We start from the raw sequence: 23377 nt of genomic DNA, 5'->3' as shown, positions 1-23377 counted from the left end.
ATATCACACACATAAATATGGGGAGTCATTAGAGCCAAAATATATCAGTCATAAATATGGGAAGTCATTAGAGCCAAAATATATCACACACATAAATATGGGAAGTCATAAGGACCAAACAAAGCATTAAATATAACTATGGGAAGCCAAATAACCAAATATCTGTAACTCCAAATCCAACATACACAAAATATAAAACTGCACAAATATCAATCAAACTTGTTATTATTATCATTATTATGAAGAATCCTTTTCTATCACTAGGCTCAGAACAGAACACTGCTCAGGCATTGTGTCTCTGTATAAAAGCAGAAATTCTATTCATGACCTGTGCTAGACCTAAGAACAAATAAGTCCGTTCATATTTTATAGATTTCCTAGTTACTTTTTAACTTGTGCAACTGCATATTAAAATATTAGTACAAATATGATTGAAATAAAAAATATCTTAACTGAAGTTACTTAAAAACAAAACATTATTAAAGGAAATCTATTAATGAAATATTGTCGTTATTTTATTAAGAATATTTTAACTTGTGTTACAGCATATCATTACTTAACAAGAAAACATTAAGGAAATCTATTAATGAAATACATTCATTATTTTATTTGGAATATTTTAATTTTTTCGACAAGATATATAAAAAAAAAAAGAGGTAACTCATTTTTTAAAAATAGTATTGCTACAGATTTAATGATTGTAGTTTATCATTCATTTTGACCATTAAATTGCAAGACAATCTGATAAACATGTGGCATTCATGTATTCTGGTGGATTATGATTTATACTAAAAATTATAAAGTCAAATAAAACAAAATCGAGAGGGAAATATTCAAAAGCACTTTGGAAAATCAGAGAATCTCAGTTTCGACTCTTATATCACATCAATGAATTATAAAGTATTAAATTTGAATGTTGGCAAGCTGCCAAATTAAAATCTTTGCTAAGCTTTAGGATACAATGTTACACGCACAATGTTTACTGCAGCTAGAAATCACGCTTTTTATCATTCAAAGTCATTTCCGTAAATGCTTGCAACGCTAAAGACTTTTCCATAATATTAGCCCGTAATAACTATGGCGATGAATCTTGGGGGTCAATTATGTGATCATGTAATCCTCTCAAATGACCTTTGACACTGTGCTTCAACAGAAATTTCTATCCAATCATAATGAGTTCCTTAAGCCTGGCCTTGAAGTCATTAAATATGCAGAACTAGTCTTCAATGCTCCAGGCATTTATGCAAGCATTCAGAATTTTATAGAGCCTAATTTTTTTGTTATGCAACTTGATACTGGATATTTCAGTCTACTTTTTATATCAAGTATTTAATTTTTATATAGTTTAAATATGCAACATTCTTTTCTAAAATCAATTTATGTAGCTTAAATTATGGGTAAAATTTGTAAATCATTTTTTAAAAATAAAGATTCAAAATATTTTATGAATTTATTACTTATTTTATACAGATATTCTAGTCTTTTTTAAAAATAATGTTGAAGAATACATACAAAATGTATTCAAGTGAAACCAATACACGCATTTGTTATTGTTGAATAAACAGTGAAAACATGAGGTATGAATAATTTAAGATATGCTACAATATAAAAATACTTTTTAAATGAAAAACAAATTTGATGTGCCCATATGGACATGATGATGTCATATCACCACCATATTTGGGCATATCACTACCATATATGGGCACATCAAACTGTTTTTGTCAAACTAGTTTGATAGTGTAGACTGAGCCTTACTACTATTAGCAATTGTTCTACTAAACATTTACATTCCTGTACTCGTCAATAAGCACACACTAGACAATCTGACCAATTGAATGACAGTGTACTTAGCTAATGACCAATTACATAACACACTGTTCAATTTTCAACTGGACAATATTTAATGGTCATTGGACTTGACCTGCAGCTATATTTGGATTACTTCTGACCTCATACAAAACTTGACCAATTAGTAAATTAAACCATCAGAAGTTAAACGATTGTACAAGACAAGGTATATCATAAACGACCAATCACTGATGGCTAATCTGTCCAATTAATTAATCTATAATCAACTAACATTAACAAAGTCTACATCATGAAGGCCCAATCACTGATGGACAATGACCAATCAATCAATTCATAATTAACTAACAAACACTAACAGCTTCTGTTCAATTGGAAAATAAACTTGTTGACCCTTGACTGACCAATGAAAATGTACGATTGTAACAATGACAATCAATTGTTGACTCTGATTCACACATTTTAATAATTAGCTGTCAAAGTTAATTTACACACAGTTGAGAGTTCCTCCACACAAAGAATAATTTAGATTCCAACGAGTGTGTGATTTGATATTTTTCACAGTTACTACTATTCAAATACATTTATTTATTTGGATTTACACCTTTAGATCGGGGGTACACATATAGTACAAAGGTGCATCCTTTAAAATAACAATATATAATATATAACATATAAAAAACATTAGAAAACAAAAATAAATAAAAAATAATATAATACATAACCCATACAAATAAATATATGTTTACAATTAACCAACGCTAATACAATAAAATTTACTTGTTTATTTAAGTATATAATGTACTGTTGTTAATTGTTTACATTGATACTTTGTGATTTAATTTAAGTTAACTAATTCAGTCTGTAAAAAAGTATTTTAAATTTAATTTTCTGGTCTACATTTGGAATAAATTTACTGATTAATATTTTACTAATGTATTAACATTTTGTTTTTTTTCTTTACATTTTGATGAGAATACAACAAGCTAGCTTAAGGTGACCAGGATTAACCCTGTCCAAGCTAAACCACAATCTTCAGATTGACCACTATAAGCAATAACAGCTTATAAGTCACCATACAACAGCTAAAGTTCACATTAAATAATTTGTTCAAGTTGGTTGTCAAAATGTAACAAGATTGTTTCTATATCTGGTGTACCAGGAAGGATGCCAGGAAATATCAATTGAGATTTCCTCACCAGGTGTAGAGGATCGAACCAGACTACCCACCCGGCTACAATGCCACCCCAATTTACGTAAGTACACGTACGACAGCAAGTTCAAACAAGATAATTGGTTCAAGTTGGTTGTCAAAACGCAAGTAATAAGACGGTTTCACTAGTGGTAGGATGTTAGATTTTGCAATTCAAATTTCCTCACCAGGAAGGAGTCGGTCGACACAGGTTTTCTCAGACAGTGACAGAAACTGCACTTTCCAAATAAGGACATAAAAAGGGGTGCAAAATAGAATGCTAATCTATTTAATTTCAACTATCACATATGCATGAAAATGGAGGATTTCAATCGTCAAGATGCGCCCAATCAATACAATCTACATAGTAGATGGATGAAGCTATTGTTCTAACCACGTGACTATGTAGCGTAGGTTTTTTTTATTTTTTTATATATCTACATATATATGTATTTGTTATATGTGTATTTGTTATATTTGCAATAATGTACACTAATTTGTTACTGAACTATGGAGAATTTTTTTTTTTTCCCAAAATAAAGGATGACTGAATGAATGAATACAACATATTTGTTTCATTAAATTTAAAGCTCTGTATACACTATCAAACTAGTTTGACAAAAAATGTGTGCCTAAATACGGTAGTGATATGCCCAAATATGGGCACATCACATTTTTGTCACACATAAAGTTTGATAGTGTAGATATTAATCAATGAATTAATGCTATTCACCCATTTACTTATTAATTTTAACAATACTTTTTTTTTAAATTAATTTCTTTTTAAAACATTATTAAATACAATATGTACCAAACTGTTATACTTTCTACAATAAGTTAATTTAGATTTTATTTTTAAATCAAATTTAAAGTTTAATTTAAAGAATATTAAATTTGGCTACTGTACATTTATTTCAATTTATATTATTTCAATTTTCAAAACATTCGCAAAGCAACTTTGTTACAAATCTCAATTTCCAAAAAGTAAATCCTCAAATAAAATTGTCAGAGTATATTAAATCATATATGTGTCTGTAAGTGTAACACGTATAATTAATTAATTCCAGTAGCATTATATGTACATTAATTAATAGAGTAACTCACTAGGACAAGCTATAACTTATCCAAATGCCAATTAAATTGTCATCAAGTGTACTTGTACAACCTGTGAAGTACCTAGTACCATTTAGTTCGGCATTGACACAAAAATCCTCTATACTTAGTACAGTACTGTATTCAGTACAGAAACCTTGATGTTAAAACCTGAAAAGGTCACAAACATAAAGCACAGATTTTAAATAAACAAAATATAAATTCCTAATGACTGACAAATTACAATGTTTTATAAATAAATAGTTGCAAAAGAACGTTTATCATACATTGTTTGTATTGAGTGCAGCAAGGAGTGTGCTACTTTTGTAAGCTATTACCTCGATCTGTTTATTATACTATTTTGGAAACTTGAACCTGTAGGTATGCACTTTTGAAATAATAGCCTTCCTGAACGACTACAACATTTCCTCAATTGGAATTTTGAAACATGAAATTAATTTTCAAAGATTAGAAAATATATTTTAAATACACACACACAGTATTTAAAATGTATAATTTTTTTTTGAAAAAGATACCAAGAAAGGAATAACTTGCCTTACTATGAAGAACTCATCCGAGCATTTTCTGATCATCCAGTCGACATTCTCCAAATACAAACTTTCCTTTCTCAAGCATGCTTCACAATTCACTGAACTGCGTCAAGGTCGTACACAACTCCCTAGCACAGTTTCATGACATGACTCCCTAACTTAGTGTAACTTACGCTCTCACTCACAGAGACATTAATATCTTGGATGTCTTCAAATAGATTGAATTTCTTGCCCTACTTTTGTTGCATATGAAAAGCTGTAAGAATATTATTATCTAGCTGTGTATGTACAGTGTGTATGAATATTATATCATTTTGTTGAACATCAGTCCACAGTTAGCTAACACCTTATTTGACCTCTCGAAGGTCACGTTAACATCTGGGTTAAATAAATTGAATGTCATGAAATTTTACTTGTAAGTGTACTTTTACAAATGCATAGTTACATTACATTTAACTAACAAAACTACCAAAGAAAAAATTGAAAATAATAATATGATAATAATAATTTTTTGTTCTTTAATATTTTATAAGATTCTATACTTTCAAAAATGGTATTAAAACTTGGGTAGTTGTTTTATTGTACTTCTGTTTATAATACAACTGAAATACTTTTATTATTTTTTGTAATTTCCAATTAATATTAATTAATATTCCTTAATCAAACAAAAACTGAAATAAAATTCACCAGATATATTTTTACTTAGAATTTAAAAAAACAGTCTACCGTACCAACTTTTCTGAAGATATTGTGTAAATGTAAAAATGAATAAATTAAAAGCTAAAATAGTGGAAAAATATTTGTGGACTACAAGATAAAGTTTAAGAGGAAATGGCGAGAATAATTGCTATTCAACATACCCCAGTGGTAATTGTAAGGTGTAATACAAATTTAATACATTCAACACAATTGCTATTTTTAACAACATTTGTACAAAACAATTTCTACACTAAAACGGTCTTTCCACATCAAAATTAAATTAATCGTCTCTTGTACGTAAGAAAAGGTTGTAATATCATTAACAACATACAGTACATGGAACTAGCTAAAAGAAACTAGACAATCTTGTGAAAACTGAAATTAGGAAATTGTATCATACAAGAAAAAGGAGACTGGCTGAGATGATATTATTCCAAATATTTTCCATTTATTACCAAATACATAGCAAGAAATTACCATTAAATGGAAATGACAAACTATAGAGGGAGACAATTAAAATATTGCACTTTGCAAACTTCCCATATAAATGTAAAGAATATTGTGAAACACAAATGATGTACAATACATAAACACAAATGATATACATTTTTAATAATACAGTAATAGAAACAAACAGTTAGTTTCAATCAGTTTGGATTTGTTTGAATCACATTTTTCCTCATTAATTGCAAGTAAGGTAAAGGTGAGTCCCATGTCCTCTGAACGTAGGGGAATGAGCTGTTAGGAGCTCATTGTACTAAGCCTCGGCATTATGTGGTAGGGTGGCCAGTTCCTTTCCACGCCGCCTTTTTTCTCCCTAGTATTTTCAACCAGGTACTCATTTTACAGCTGAGTGAACTGGGAGTTGTCGGGCATTGAACCCGGGTCTATCTGTACGACAGTCAAGTGTCCTAACCACTCGGCTATCCAACTCCTAATTGCAAGTACGAAATTAAAAAGAAATATTTTAAAGACCCCTTCCCTGCAATTTTGGACGTTTTTTGGAAAATAATACATATATATCACTTTAAAAACATTAAACCATGTCATTCCTTGTCTTAAATGTACGTTTTATGGTAAATTATGATAAAAAGTGAGAAACAATGCACTACCTAAGTAGCTCGCGGCGATCGACCTCTCATGGACGGTCTTAGGCCTAGCCTAGCTAGGCTTAGTTTTGTAGGCCTAGCTGGTAAACATCGGTAACGTACGAACATCGTACGCGAGCTATATACCTATCCTGACGTTGTATAGTTGCTGCATGAATTGTCTTTCTATTTTTGCCAGACTCCGTTGATACAAATTGGGGAAAACCCGGTATTTTCGCTGAAAAGTTAGGAGTCTTCCATTTGTTTTGGCCTCACGATCGGGGTGTCACGAAAGCTCAGACCACGAAAGCTCAGACCCCCTAAGACCTAAGATCACGAAAGCTAAGACCCAACACCTAAGATTACAAATATTTATCTTTCGCACCTGCCTTGTATTTTAACTCCCAACATTTATTCTGAATACCACACCTTAGAATTGGCACTTTCATGAAAAAGAATCACATAAAAAGTAACAAATACATTTTTAAATTGATGATTTTACAGACGTTTTTCTCGCACACAAAATGACTAGCCTACAGTACAGTAGGCCTACCCCATGGGCCATGTTCGGAATGTTTTTGTTTCTATGGAACGTAAAAAGAGCAAAAATTATATAGAGGGCTGAAAACTCTGTGGAGTCCATCTACAGTGTGGATGGAACAATGTAAAATTAAAATTGTAATGATAATAGTATAATCATGCAAGTACAAAGAAATAAATACTGGCAAATAAATTTTAATTTAAAAATCATGATAAGTTTTTTTGTTTCGTTTTCTTTCTGTTTTTATACTTGTACTATTATTGTTGCTCTTTTGGCGCTCTATAGAAACAAAAACATTGAGCATGGGGGGGAGCTCGAGGAGTTACATTGTCATTACAGTATACAAAGAAACACATCTGTAAAATCATCAATTTAAAGGATTTATTTATTTGTTATTATGTGTTTCTCCTTCTGAAAGTACTTATAAGTCCTAATTTTAAAGTGTGGTGTTCAGGATAAAGTTAGTCAACAAATTTGGAGTCAAAATACAAGAAAGGCAGGTGCGTAAGAAAAACATCCTCTGAAGCAACACAATGGAGTAAATATATACCAACAAACAACCCGTCAAGTTTGTTTGTTGTAAAGAAAAAATATACATTTACTCAACGGGCGAAAATAATGTGAGTTTATCTATGTTTTGCGGTAGTATTAAATTATATTTATGGTAATAAATGAAACCTACTGTGTTTAAAATTATGTATGGATAAACAAGTATTGTTTTTAAGCTGTAGTATATCTTAGTATTTGTAATCTTAGGTGTTGGGTCTTAGCTTTCGTGATCTTAGGTCTTAGGGGGTCTGAGCTTTCGTGGTCTGAGCTTTCGTGACACCCCTCACGATCGATCGAAAAGTGGGCGAATTACAGGTGAAAAACAAAAATATCAATCCGCGCGCAATGCATTTTGGGATTTATAGCGGGCCGCTATAATTATTAGAATCGGCTTATTTTTCACATTTTTAACCGTTTAAAGACGAAAAAAGTTATCGCAATAGGACCATATAGTATTATTTTTACATTAAATATAGTTTGTGATCTTAAATTAGATCTAAAAAACGTAGGGAATGGGGCTTTAAAATATACTGTACAGTTTGGGTTTTAATGGGCTGAACTACATCTCTACATCAACGCTACTGCAGTTTCGCACCTAAAACTGGGCATAAGACTTCACGGTCACTCACCATCAATGCCGCGCAACGGGTGAATCTTTAAATTGGGTAAGTGAGCGAGAGAGAGAGTGTGGTGAAAAAGTGCATTATCACCCCTTCTTCTAATTTGCTATTGAAATATTTGCTTGCAGAATCTTGAAATGCAATTCATATAAAGAATTAAAATAATTTTTTTTTCTTATATAAATACAGAATTATATATTATGAATCTCATAAATAAATGGGACAAATCATATTTCAGTTAAAACACAAAGCAATAAACATTAACAATTTTGTTTAACATTTCAGAATCTTGAGGGCAGTGTTGAAAAAAAAAAAATTGACTTACCGGACCCATGTTGTTATAAGTGGAGCTTGGTTGCATTGGTTCTCGTAAAGGAGCAACTTGATTAGGTGGCACGCCACCGACACCTTGTGACGCTATGTTATTATTGCCACCGCCCATATTAGGCGGCCATTGATTCATACTTGACGACGATGAAGATCTGTTCCCGCGACCCGTCTTTTTTATAGTTGGTGACTTCATACCGCTTGCTTTCTTATCTGCTTTTTGTTTTTGACTAGAACTCGGAAGTCTTGTTTGACCATTGTCCGTTTTTTTGGGCTGAGATGGCCCACGGGTTATTTGAGTTTGTGGCGGCATTCCGCCTTGAAATTGCACCTGAGTTTTGATATTCATATTAGGAACTGGTATTGTACTGTCTGCTGACGGTAAAAGGTCCCCGTCGCTAATTTCTTTAAGAACATCGCCTAATAGATTAGAATGGTTATAGATAAGATCATTTGAAAGACTACTAGCTGCCTCTATTAATTTTTGAACTATCATGTGTTGTTCCGCTTCATCGGTCGGCGTTGAGATAAAATCTAAATCAAATGGTTGTTGAACTTGCCCAGACGATGTAGTCGTGGATACAGTTGGACTGGTCGTTGAGTTTTCTTTATTCCCATTGTCTGTACTATTGTTTTGAACATCAGTTTCCATAAGAAGTCTTTGTAAAAGAACATTTTTCTTTTTCTGTGATTTAGTATTTTCTTCCGTATCTGATGAATCGCTTTTAGTGCGTTCAATAACAGAACTCGATGTAGACACAATACTACTGGCTACAAATCCAGTTTGTTCGATCGGCAGCTTCCCACTACCGAAAAACTTTGTACGGTCTCCGTCCAACAATTTTGCTAAAAGTTTATGTTTTTCCGCATCTCTGGCCGATGTTACACTATCATTTTCATCACCTTCATTGACTTTCGTTCTATTACGGCTAACTGACATTCCAGGTGATTTACTATTAGAATCTGTTGAAATATCATCTAAAAAAAGAAATTGAGAAAGTATATAATAGTATTAATGGAGGAAAATGAAGAGAGATACCTTTAATCTCTGTTTTTCCAGAGGGTAAACAAATTGTTTTCTCAACATTTCAAGGCAAGAACATGAATAAAGCATGACATTAATCATGGCACAAATCAAGACCTTATAGAGGGGGCTATAACGGTTTTATGCAAGCTAGTTCTGTGACTGAATGGTGGTTCAGCTTATGATGTTCCATATTATTGGTTCTAGTACTTGAGGGAGATCATTGAGGGTTGGTTTAGTTATATTTAGGAAATAAAAAGATATCTTTAACATAGAAAATAATTATGCTCATGCATTATGCATGATTTCTGTTGTTGGGTAAAAATTAATGCCGCAGAAAGAAAGACTTAATTGAAGAGTGTTTCTTTAACTAAAAGGAGAGGTAATAATATAATTATTACAATAAATATCATAATCCACATATCTATATATAATCATTGCCTCATATTTACGGAATGTAGATTTTCTTTTTGTTATGAATTGTTTAGAAAATCGATATATGGCCTGATGTGTAGACTCAATTCAAGTGAAATGTTTTAGTCTCAACGATTATAGGCAACGTCTTATATAAGTCAAAGATGCTCTCCAGGTGGAATGCCATCCCGAGATGGGTAGTAATAATCAGTACAGTATTGTTTATTTTTAATTCATTTATGTTATGTTTATATTCTATGAACCAGAGATTCCGAAATAAATGGTTGAATGAATAAATGAATATAAAGTTGGCAGCACACCACTTATATTTAAAATAACTGTTGAGTTTCTTGACGTTTTAATAAATATAGTTTGATCGTCTTTAGGAGTGAGATTTCATACCTGCTGTAACATCATCTTGTAACAGCTTATGCAAGAGGGCATGCTTCTGATTGCTTTCGCACACATTAGTATCCGGACTTGCATTTGAACTGTCTCCACTAGTTCCAGTATTTCTTGCCTGGGAGTTTTCCATAGGTTTATCCGTGTCCTTGCCTTGAAAGCCGTTTGCTGACTCGTGGAACACCGGGTAGGCCTGGTTGTCCTCTCTGTGTATGCCAGAGTTAAGCAGTGATGAGAGTGCTGTCTTTGGTTCATTCCAGTTCATCTTATTGGGAACAGGTGTTCCTGATAACGCTAGCTTGCTGTTTTCACCATCTCCATTCCTTTAAAAATGAAAAAAAAAAATAATTAAAAATAAAATACATTTTGGAAATACGCCGAATGTTTTACAATTTTTTAAGTAGTTTATATCAGCCTCTGGTTTTACGGATTTCTTTAAAAATGAAAAAAAAAAAATAATGAAATAAAATACATTTTGGAAATACGCCGAATGTTTTACAATGTTTTATTAAGTAGTTTATATCAGCCTCTGCTTTTACAGATTTTTTCGAGAGCTTTTCCAACTTTGGTAAGTCCTTGATTGACAAGGAATGCACAAACGGTTTTTATTAAACTGAAGTTTATTTTAATTTTGTTATGCTGTCCGAAGTTCGGTAACATTATTCACAATATCACCTTAAACACTTCGGTGTCAATCAAGGACTTACAAAAGTTGGAAAAGCTCTCGAAAAAATCCGTAAAAGCAGAGGCTGATATAAACTACAATAAAATACAATTAAAAAGTCACTATCAATGATGTAAAAAAATACAACAATTTGCCATAGTTGGTATACAGATTTATAAACAGTATCACTGTTTCACAGTGTTTAAAGCAACCATTTAAACTTTACAACTTAATTTAATAAATAAACTGTTCGTACCTCATAATATTATGCTTTGAAAATATATAATCAATTTCTCCAGGGTTTTTCTTTCGTATTAGTTTGCTCGTTGACCAAAGACATACAAAGGAATTACTATGAATAGAGTATCGATACATCTTACTTTCACTTGTTCCTTGCTTATAAGCTGCAACGAAAAAAAAAATTAAAATTACATTACAATTTATAATAACCCAGTTTCATACACAGCCATACAGCGTTGAAACACCAGTTCTCGTTAGATCACCGAAGTTAAGCAATGTTGGGTCCAGTTGCATTCTGGATGGGAGACGGCGGGTGCTGTGTATACCGGAGAGTGATGGTGTAATGATAATATCGGACTAGCATGTGATAGGCACCGTGGGTTTGTGGAGGGCTTAATCCGAATTTCCTCAGTTTCCAATTAAGCTTGAGGACAAATATAAATACCTTATACCTATCCAGGTCTATTTTTATTTAAATTGTCTCTGAAATTATGAAGTTCATTTGAAATTCATTGTATATGTTAGCTAGGCAAGTCTAGGGATGGGTTTAATCTAAGATTAGGCGCTGGGAAAACCCAGTACTTCCAGAGTTGTCTAAGGTGGATGCTGTTTTAAAATTTAGGTTTGGTGGAAGCACATCCATTCTAACAGTCAAATTCATCTGTTATTACGTTGTATATGGAAATAATGACAATGAATATGAATGTTGTAACTTTAGATGGTTGCATGAAGATGGCCCTCTATCATATTTCAGAAATATATGCAATATAAAAATGGGTGTACCTTCGTCAAAATGATTTCTAACAAGCTCTCGGTCGGCCATTAGACAAAGGTCAAAGAAGTTTTTGCCGACCAGTTGATCCTTGGTATAATGCGGCGGTTGGAGCCCCTCGACATCCGCCATTAAAATGTTCCCACTTAAATCGTGATTTGTTGTAAACATTTCGTTGCTAGGCCGTACAGTGTTCATTTCATCCATTGTCATCCTTCTTGCTATGCAAAATAAATGCGATGGTTGATCTGTAGGAATAAACAAGAAACACTATACAGAATAGGAAGCTTTAAATAAGTATTAGCTAAGATATAAATACTCTTTACACATTGAGTATATCAATGCCATATTGGCTGCATAATGTATAAAGCAGGTCCCGTTCCACAGCACCATGTTGACATGGAATCCAATCAAACGTAAATCCAACATGAAACCCATGCAAACAGACAGTCATGTGAAGTCCCCAGGGTCCAGATTAGACTTTGAATATTTGTTGTTCAATATCAACTACACAATATTAACAGAATGGTTTAAACACGATATCATATCAATAATAAACACAAGTAAATTGTGTTTGTTTACACAGATGTATAGTACAAGATTTGGATTTTATCAATCTTTTTGATTAAAGGTAAAAGATTAATAGACAAACTATATTTAGATTTAGAAAACCAGTTATTTTATTTTTAAAATTTGGTTTTGTCATGAAATAACATATTATGTTAGAAAAAGCAATACACAGTCTTTGGGACACTAATATTCAAGGGACCCCCTTCTTTGGAACACTATTATTCAGGGGACCCCTTCTTTGGGACACTAATATTCAAGGGGCCTCCTTCTTTGGGACACTAATATTCTAGGGGACGCCTTTCTTTGGGACACTAATATTCTAGGGGACGCCCTTCTTTGGGACATTATTATTCAGGGGACCCCCTTCTTTGGGACACTAATATTCTAGGGGACCCCTTCTTTGGGACACTAATATTCAAGGGACCCCTTCTTTGGGACACTAATATTCAAGGGACCCCTTCTTTGGAACACTATTATTCAGAGGACCCCTTCTTTGGGACACTAATATTCTAGGGGACCCGCTTCTTTGGGACACTAATATTCAAGGGACCCCTTCTTTGGGACACTAATATTCAAGGGACCCCTTCTTTGGGACACTAATATTCAAGGGACTGCTTCTGTGGGACACTAATATTCAAGGGACCCCTTCTTTGGAACACTAATATTCAGGGGACCCCCGCCTTTGGGACACTAATATTCAAGGAACTGCTTCTGTGGGACACTCGTATTAAAAGAGGGACACTTTCCTGTGAAACAAATACAGGGAGAAATGTATGTTCTTATCACTATTGCAACCCTCTATTAAAAGAAAATCCGTTTTATGTACTTCACCTATGAGCAATTTCATTAGTAATATGGTGTATTAATATTTATTATATATTTTCACTGCACCTGTGTTGGACGATCCAGTGTCATCGTTCTTCAATGAGGTCCTGACCATAGCTGAACACTTCATTTTGATATACCTTGCCTCATGTATATCAGTCTCATCTGCTGATTTTGTTTTCATACGCAGCTCAAAGGATGTATGGTTTCTCTTGTTACCCATCCATGAGCTGTAATTCGCTGTAAAGTAAAAAAAAAAGATTATTTCAGTACATATGTTGAGCTAAAGCTTTGTCTAAACTATCAAACTTTATGTGACAAAAAATGTGATGTGCCCATATATGGACATGATGATGTCATATCACTACCATATTTGGGTATATAACACTAGTTTGATAGTGTAGACAGAACTTAAGTGTTTGAGGGGTGAAGGAGACACAAGATAAGGCATTTCAGTACTCGTCAAATTCCCATCAGATTCTCGGTAATGTATCTAAGTGGAGTCTTAAACTTGACAATCAGGGCTCAAAATTTAACCTAGAAAACTAGCAAGATTATTTATAATTTTATTCATTTAGTTAATTTAAAGATGTTTGCTAGTTGCAATTTTGAAAAAATAGTCACTTTATAATCATACCAAAAGTGTGCAAGGCTTAGATTGCTCATTTTAACAACTAGCGAAAATTTGCTAAATAGGAAAAAAAAGTACATTTTTAGCCCAATTGACAATATAATCCTTATTAAATTAACTTCTGTAAACTACAAAATACATATTAAAAATAAAATTAAATATAAGGGACGCAACGTTAAAAAGCTGAATTTGTTTCTTTGTTGTTAATCAACATTGCATAGCAATAACAATTTGGTTAAAATAAAAATAAATCAAAATATGCAGCGAAAGAATAGGTTTATGTTGATACGCAAGACCGAGCATTTCACAATGAGATTGTAAAACACAAAGTTATCTAGGGAGTTCAAATTTGCTGCTAATCATCCCTAAGAGTCAACACCAACACAATCATAGCCTTAAAAAGCATTCTACCATGGAAAAAATGCCACCTATATGACTACATCCGGCAATCCGAAATGCCAGTTTGAAGTCAAGCCCAGTAATTAGTCACGGATGGAAAAGGATTCCGAGGTGTGTAAACGGGGACTGGACACTTTAGACAAACGTCTGAATGTTGGTACATCACAGCATTAACCTTTTTATTTATTTAACAATTTTGCCATTTCCTGTTTTGTTATATACACTACTAAGATATATTGTCTCCTTAAATTTTTTTTTTTTTCACATTTTTTGTTGAATATGCCATTTTAATGTCACGTATAGTTATTCATTTTGACCAAAAACTGGATTGAAAAAAATTACCTGAAAAAATGTGGTTTTTGGTTAAAATTAACCGTTGGCCTATTAAAAGTCTGATTTTATTAATCTTCATTTTTCATATTTTTGGGAGACAATACATCTTTAACTAACCTCTTTTTTTTGGCCTAAAAGATAAATAATGTGCTACTTACTGAGTGGTAAAAGACTTCTGAAATGCTGGTGATCTGATTGAGCAATCAAACTGAATACATTTATTCCCATTAAATCATCCTTCAAATAAGCAAAAAATATATGATTAAACAACTAATATATCAATTAATTGGTCAGATGTCTTGCCTTATTGTAATGTATATTCAGTACAACAATGAGAAGACAGCAGTTCTTAGTGGAACCTTTTTATATTACTTTTTAAGCATTCGTGTACCTTGGCATACCCGAAATCGAGGACTTTTTAATCCTCCTTTTGGTCGTATCAATGTAACCAACAGAGGATTATTCAAGAGCTTGTGCTATTCCTATAATAAATTATCTGTTTTCTTTCAATATTTTCAAGTCTACAATTGTGAACACGTTTTAAATATTTTGCCATTTTTGTATCATGTTTTATCACATTTTTAGTGGAGGTTTTTATCTCTGTGTCTATGTAAAACCAATTTAAATACTAAACAGTTATTCTTATGAATTTTTACAATTTAATTTTCATAATTTTATGATTAATTCTAATGAACATTAAATATTATAATAATATCGCATCAGATCTATCGGAAATCTAATTTAGCCATATGGTTGTGTTGTTGCATTCTCATCAGCATGTCATATTTTACCCTTATAAATCTAATTCATCAGCCACTTCACAGACGACAACGAAGATTCTATTCCCGGCAAGGCAATTAACTGGATGGACAGAACATCCCCAATGTATCAGGTATTAATAGTACTATGCCTATAATGCATACTGTGGAATAGTGTTAAGAATCCACTGAAATTGAATTATTACCGACTCTGGGGAAATACTGAGCTAGCAGCAGAGATGATTAGGACTTGTAAGTTGTACAAAAGCTGTTGTAAGCAAACAATACTATGTGTGAACATAAACATTATGATAAGAATTAACAATTACTGCATATTATAATAATTATTAATAATACTGTGTTAAATATCTTCATATCTTCAAAAAGATTATATAACTCTAAATCAAGTTTTGATTAAATAATAAAATATGATATGAAAAATAAGAATTAAATTAACATTTAAATTATAATATCTTTAATTACAAAGTAAAAACAGCAAAACTATAAAATTAAAACACATATTTTGGGCTGATAATATGTGAGGTGATTTCGCGATTGATTGTAAAATCAAAACGTTATTAATTCTAACAAAAAATTTAAATAGTAAAATAAAGCCATAGTGTAGTCATGTCTTAGAACCATTTTACAGTTTTCACTAGATAAACTTTTTCATCAGTGTTTCTATGAATGGATGTTCTGCTGAAGCGGGAACACTAGTTAATCATACCCAGTACCGTTTTTTATTTTACGATAAATCGGGAAACACACTGACAGAACTTCGCACCACATCTTTGCTAAAGTAAGAGGCCAGATTAATAGAAGACTACTCTGTGATGCATCAATGATTTTCAGCTCCAGCCAACATCGAAAAGAGAGAAAGACAGTGTGCGGTACTGACCAACACACTGACAGAACTTCCGTTTTATAAGTATCTAATCATTGAGTTTGAACAGCTTGACTTAAAGCCCTGGATTACAGGACACCTTGCTTTAAAAAAACTTTCATACGCATCTAACAGTGAGCACAAACGCCAATTACAGGATGGATATTATATATAACTATTTTATAATTTATCGTGTTTATAAATTAGGTCTCATTTGAGGCTTAGGGAGTGGAGTTGAAAGAGTCGTGAGTTACAACCCTGACACAGGGACAGGATTGAACCCCGGACCTTGGGATTGGAAGGCAAGCACGTTAACCACCAAGCTACAACTCCACTACTACCTTGTCTCTAAACTACATTATTTATAACTATTGGTTTCTGATTAAATGTAAACTAGTGTGACCTTTAAAGATAGCAGCTCACCTGAGTTGATGTCAAATATGAGGAGACATTTTCCGTGATGAAGTCGACCTTTCCTTGGCTATTGACAACGAACAGAAAACCATCCAGTGCCTATGTAATAAACAACGTTGTTAGATAAGGATTTAAAAACTTGCCAACGAATACTCACTTACTGTAGATAACATTATTTATATTCCTTTTTGTGAAATAAAAGCGGCTTGCTGCATTTACAAATGTTTGGAAATCAACACCAGATATAGTATGCGAGTGAGCACTAGTAGGCTAATTAACTGTAAATGGCAAATTAACTGTACATGGCTAATTTACTGTACATGGCTTATTAACTGTACATGGCTAATAACTGTATCAGCACAGTGGTTTAATTTATTTACTGGTTACTATAATTGGTCAGTAACTGTGACGTAATTTGTACTTTATAAAAAGTAATTGAAAATAATTCTCGTGTGGGACTCACAACCTCCAGATCACTAGCCTGGCGTTCTTACCTCTGGACAACTGATCTTGCGCTGAAGGCTACAGATTAGATTCAAGCCCAAGTAAGCAGCAGTTACTGCACCAATAGGTACTTGGGAATTTGTTTACACGTATTCTCAATGTTCTTATTATATACAAATTATGTCAGATTATGGCAAACATCTGACCAGTTACTCAACACCCTGACACAAAGCTACTCCACAATTATGGTGGTTACTATAGTTTTACAGGAACTCTTACTTTTGGGGGACATATATAGCATATATGGGGGAAAGACCCCTATTTGTTAGGAGACCCCTATTTGGGGGAACACCCTATTCGGGGGGATACCAGGCAATATATTTTTAACACTGCCATCAACCACATTCTGGGACATGCCTATTAAGGTGTCCAGAAGGTGTCCCTTTAAATAGTGGTACTGAATTTGGCGATGGGTTGTACCTCTTACCTCTAATAAAACTGGTCCAAGTTTGTCTTTAGCTATTACACCTGGATTACTTGAGGATACATGATCATGTTGAATGCCTACTGAAGGATCTGAAGCTACAAGAAACAATCGTTTAGTACTGTGAAAGTGTCAGTTGAAACATGGAGGTTTACCTTCATGGTTTTAGAAGAATGGATATATTTATTTTATTTTTATATCATAAAGCAAAGATGTAAAAAGATAACAATATAAACAAAACCACAGCAGATGAGACAGGAAAGATAAACTTCCTTGTAGAGTATGTAACTACAATTTATTTCAGGTCTCTGTTAGGTCTAAAGGTCTCTCATTTATTATTATGTAAAGTCTTTCTTTAGTCTAACATTAACCTCTGATAACCTAACAATGTTTGAAAATACTACTAAAGTTATACCTTTTTGAAAATTTAAACTAGCGCTTACTACAGTATATACACCTTTTTGAAGATTTAACCAAGCTTTTAAATTAATTATGAATGTATTGAAACCTAAAGTGATTCTATTTTAAGAGTAAAGTACAGTAAGCAGTATCATTAAAAAAGTTTAGAAAACTTCGTCTTTTTCTGAATCATTGTTTTCTTCGGAGATATAATATTTTTTTTGCAATATACATTGCCGTAAGCACCTATAGTTACAAATCCGTCAGTCATAGCCATCACGTTTGGCTGCTTTTAAAATAATACCTCTAGTGACATCGAGCTGTCCAGTCAACGACACGATTTATGTATAATGTCGTTACCCAATCAGATTTACACAGCTAACTATAACAATGTGGACTCGAATAATTCCTAACACCAATGATGTATTACCTTACGTTAACATCTTTTTCCTATCCAATTCTTAATTCTCTACTAAGCATTACCTGTGGTGGGTACAAATAGGACACTGACCAATGAGAAGGTGTCGTTCACTAGAGTTGTATTCCCTACCATTACGCATGGGAATCCATGTTTTACTATTAGCCTTTACAAAGTTTATTGGCCGGTTTCCTGATTGAGTTTACGTTGACTCATGTGGGTGGCAATGCTTAGGATGATGTTGGTCATAGGGACCGAAGTGGGTATAGGAGCTTTGTGATTGGTGCAGATCTATAGCTTATCATAAACCAAGGCCTAAGGATTACAATACCTGGATGCGTAAATTACGGGTTAAAAAAGGGAAATCGGACTTAATGAAAATGAGCAGGGTAGCCTACTGCAGATCAAAATCACAGGCTATTTACTAAATTAATTCAAAGATTGATTTTTTCTATTATAACTCTTTCAGTTTTACTTTAAATCTTGATCTCCTTTATTTGTTTGTATTCATATGTTTACATCATTTTTACAAAATAAATGTCCAGTAGAAGGTTGGTTTGTAAAATTGTAAATGGCCTTGTAGAAGAACACCTTTGTGGTGTTAAAATAAAGTATCTATTATTATTAAAGAGTGCTTGAAGGTTTTTTGTGATCAATGGGGTTTTTGATATTGGACTTCCGATTAAAAGAGCAACCTTTTCCAAATTTGGCATACTGTAGTAGTCATAGAAATGTGTGATAATTGCATATTTGGTTGAAATAGGTATAAACTGATAACAGTATTTGGCATTGTATAACGGTTATTTGAAAACTCTCTAGGTTGAATGGTCTTAAGCTGTTAACAATCAAACTTTATGTGACAAAAACATGTGATGTGAGCATATATGGACATGATGATGTCATATCACTACTATATTTAGGCATATCAGTACCATATTTGTGTATATCACTTGTATATATTTGGACACATCACACTTTTCTGTAAAACTATTTTGATAGTGTAGACAGAGCTTTAAGCTGTCTAACAATCAACTGCTACTGAGCAACACAATATCCCAGAATGCAATACCTTGTTGCTTCTTCTGTTGTTTAATGCCTTTGACAACCTCCTCAACTTTTGCTCGTTCTTCGGGCCTAACATTCCATGAATCAAGGTTAGAATTATTTGAAGAAATCAAGTCCGCCAACTCCTCAATATACGCACTCTCCTGTTCCCGTCGGCGTTTATTACCTAGTGGTTTACTAAAAAAGATAAAAATATAAACAGTACTGTAGAATTAGCCTGAATTAATATTTCAAACACATTTCATTTTCCTTTGAACATTATTCTGCCATAATTATTAAACTCATTATCTACAGTATGACATCATTTACATTATATTTGGTATTTCCATCATAATCATCTTTCTAATATTACTAATTATATCTTTAGATAGTATATCTAATTAACAATTACTGAGGTTCATTCATTCATTTTTTTATTAGCCATAAAAATACAAAAATACATAGTCCACATGGCATGGAATGACCTGTTTAAAATAAAACTTTGACCGGTCAATCCTTCTCAGAAGATGATAAAAAAAATGTAAATATGTAACAAAATAAAAATAAAGTGGAACATTTTAAATTAGGTCAAGACTACTGGATATAATTATGTAATATTAAAATTGATTAAGATTATTAAATGGTAAATTGTAGAAAATATGTTTTTTTTTTCTATTTACAAGTTGTTAATTAAATGGAAAATTAATTATTGAATACATAAATCTATTGCACGGACAAGGTATATTAGTAGTTGTTAATTCTTACTTTTGTACTTTTTCTGGCCATTTTCTCTTGCCTGCCATTGCTGGGCTAGGCCTACCAGTACTCATACTAGTAACTCACAATGATGAGCCGTCAAACATAACAAATTATCTGCAAAGAACAAAAAAAAAAAAACAATTAAATAAATACATGTTTATCAAATGTTTAATTAAATATTTAATCCCCCTTCTGGTCTAATCCCCTTCTGGTCTAATCCCACACCCTACTTTATGTCTGATATCATATCCTTGGGTATAGTGACTTTTGGTGTGGATGTACTGTGGGCCTCTCTCTCTAGCCAGTTCAGATGCGTTTTTACAACAAATGTTTACCAATAATTTGTTTTCCTGAACCAGGCTTTCTCCGGATATAGTCCGAACCCCACCTGGCGCAATTTCATGTTCTAGGGGTGTGATTATTATAGAATATATACGGTAATATAATTTATCTTTTATTAATACAGTAAAACCAATATGAAGGGGACATCTTTAGGCCCTAACAAAGTATCCACTTCTCCTTAATAGGAGTGTCTCTGCTCTTTTTTCATTTCACAAGAAAGTGGTCATAATATGTGTACCCCAAAAAAGAGGTTCTTTTGTATAAGCATAGATAAACGTTAACATTTGTATTGTGTACTGTACTGCACACTTTACTTTCGTAAATGACTTTAAATAGTTTGTAGCATTTATTTTTAAATATTACTGTACAGGATACAGTACAGTTGTTTTTCTTATTAACCAATAAAAAGTTACTTTTTTCTATCATAGAAGGTCCATTAAAACCAATGCTTTTAAGCAAAATTACATATTTAAAAATTGAAACGAGGTAGAATTATCTTTAAAAAGTTTGTACAAAAATATACGACATGTAAAAGTACATATAAGGGAAGAAGTCTTTCTGGTTTCGTTAGTTTTCAAAAAGATTTTAAAACGACAAAGGTCAAGGATAGTATACTTCCTCTACAGATAATCACCTAGAGCAAAGAAACATATTACAGCATATATTATTCAACATGACAAAGATGACCTCATTATGAGTACTACTGTAGTACACTAATAGTACACTTATGCATAAATTTGGTTAATACAAATAAAAGACATAAAATGGCTATATAAAATGTTTTTTATTTAAATATCTTTGCGCATAACTGTTAATTAGGTTTATATTTTTTATTACATTTATTTTTGCGTGTGAACATTTATATTTGTTTTTGTTCTGTGTTTATGCATACATTTGGTTAATAAAAATAAAATTTATAAAATGGCTATATCAAATGCTTTTTACTTATACTGTATGTGTGAAAAATATATGGATGGATAAACTACTGGACAGTATATTATGCTTTAATATAACTCATGTTTCATGAGCTTAGGGAGTGAAGTAACACATTTCATGAGGTCTCATGTTCCATGAGCTTAGGGAGTGAAGTAACACATTTCATGAGGTCTCATGTTCCATGGGCTTAGGGAGTGAAGTAACACATTTCATGAGGTCTCATGTTCCATGAGCTTAGGGAGTGAAGTAACACATTTCATGAGGTCTCATGTTCCATGAGCTTAGGGAGTGAAGTAACATATTTCATGAGGTATAAACTATGGCACTAGGTCAGGATTCAACCATGGAATTTGGGATTTTTAAAAAAAAAGCATCTTTACCTCCAAACTACAGTACAGCTCCATTCCATTTTATAAAATCAAAAACAAAATAGAATTTTGAGATTTTCAATTTTTCAATTTATTTTTGTAAAAAATTAATAGATAGAAAATATAAGCATTATAATATGGTATCATAAAAGACTATTTTAAATATAATTTTATCAGGCTGCAGACAGACAGATGGACGGAGAAGAGAGAAGTTACTCAACTGGTTCTTTTACACACAGTATTGTATCCCAAGTTACAGTAATATTCAAAGTACTTGATGTATACTGTACCATCTACTCATTTCAGCCTGTTGTTTCATGAACAGTATAAACAATATATAATTTAATAGCACCCAGTTCATCTAATAATGATTTTACACAAAGATAATTTGGTAGTAACATTTTATGAATTGTAAACTTAAAACTTACAAAAGGTTTTCTTGCTACAAAAACACTACAAAATGGTAATTAAAACTTAAAATGAACATATGTTTCGTTCTAATAACCAGGAAAATAAAATTACAAGGTGCTGTATAGACATGTAAAACTATATTATAATGTAGGCTTTATTAGTTATCCGCATTCAGCGGATAACTCCTTGTAACTGTCCTGTTACTTTTTTTTTTTTTTCTTTCTTTCTCCTCTATTTTTGTGTCTCGCGTATCTCAAAAACGTGTAAACATAACATGTTATAACTTTGTCAGCATGAGGGCATTCAGGTGAAGTTGTGCACCTCCTATTTTTGAATGACGTCAGAGTTGCGCAACATGACTTACGCGCGTTTTTACGAATTTCGCATTTTTAACATAGATTGAAAACCATATAGCAATTTAAATTGAAACTTAACGAAAGTTTAATTGATATCTTGCGCTAACAGAATGTGAAAAAAAATTGGCATGTTTCACAGGAAGTTACGCGCGCACGCGCGTTTAAAATTTCAAAATGCGAAAAATCAATTTCTAATCAACTTTCTACGCGTTTCATGTCATTTTGAGCATGTAAAAAATTCCCACGTACGCGCATTTTTTTACGCGTGCGGTGCGCACGTAGCGTTGAAAACCATTTTTTTCGCGTGATTTATGTTTTTCCAGCCTTTTCTAGTAATTTTACCAACTTTTGAACAATTTCGACTTAAAATTACGTCATACGGGCACGTCGAATTGGATAATTTACGTGCATTTTTGATGAAAAAGTTCAAAAAGTCGTCAAAATTTGTCAAAATTATGCCCTTTTTTAAACAGTTATAGTTCCTAAACTAAACGGTGAAAGTTATTTTTATTGCATATTCTGAAAGTTGATGAATTGTAGATTTTGAATCATGCATTAATATGGCTAACCGGACATTGTGACGTCACCGTATGCCCACGCGAATATAAAATATAGGATT

The 23377-nt window shown here is 32.5% G+C and overlaps 1 protein-coding gene across 2 annotated transcripts in view; it reads right to left on the bottom strand.

Moving 5' to 3' along the window:
• The window catches only part of LOC140054859 (uncharacterized), a 102493-nt gene that overhangs the window by 28286 nt on the left and 50830 nt on the right, over positions 1 to 23377 (bottom strand). For both annotated transcript variants that reach the window (XM_072099998.1, XM_072100073.1), the window contains exons 4-13: positions 20352 to 20459; positions 19612 to 19784; positions 17729 to 17823; positions 16807 to 16896; positions 14901 to 14979; positions 13446 to 13619; positions 11996 to 12232; positions 11229 to 11376; positions 10309 to 10631; positions 8467 to 9446 (exon numbers count right to left, since the gene is read on the bottom strand). In XM_072099998.1, coding sequence (XP_071956099.1) covers positions 8467 to 9446; positions 10309 to 10631; positions 11229 to 11376; positions 11996 to 12232; positions 13446 to 13619; positions 14901 to 14979; positions 16807 to 16896; positions 17729 to 17823; positions 19612 to 19784; positions 20352 to 20416 — 2364 coding nt within the window. In that variant the 5' untranslated portion in view covers positions 20417 to 20459. The remainder of the gene's footprint in view (positions 1 to 8466; positions 9447 to 10308; positions 10632 to 11228; positions 11377 to 11995; positions 12233 to 13445; positions 13620 to 14900; positions 14980 to 16806; positions 16897 to 17728; positions 17824 to 19611; positions 19785 to 20351; positions 20460 to 23377) is intronic.

The sequence above is a fragment of the Antedon mediterranea genome, chromosome 1 (assembly GCF_964355755.1).
Source record: "Antedon mediterranea chromosome 1, ecAntMedi1.1, whole genome shotgun sequence".
Taxonomy (NCBI): Eukaryota; Metazoa; Echinodermata; class Crinoidea; order Comatulida; family Antedonidae; genus Antedon; species Antedon mediterranea.
The sequence above is the reverse complement of the archived record's forward strand: the minus strand, read 5'-3'. Positions and strand labels throughout refer to the sequence as shown.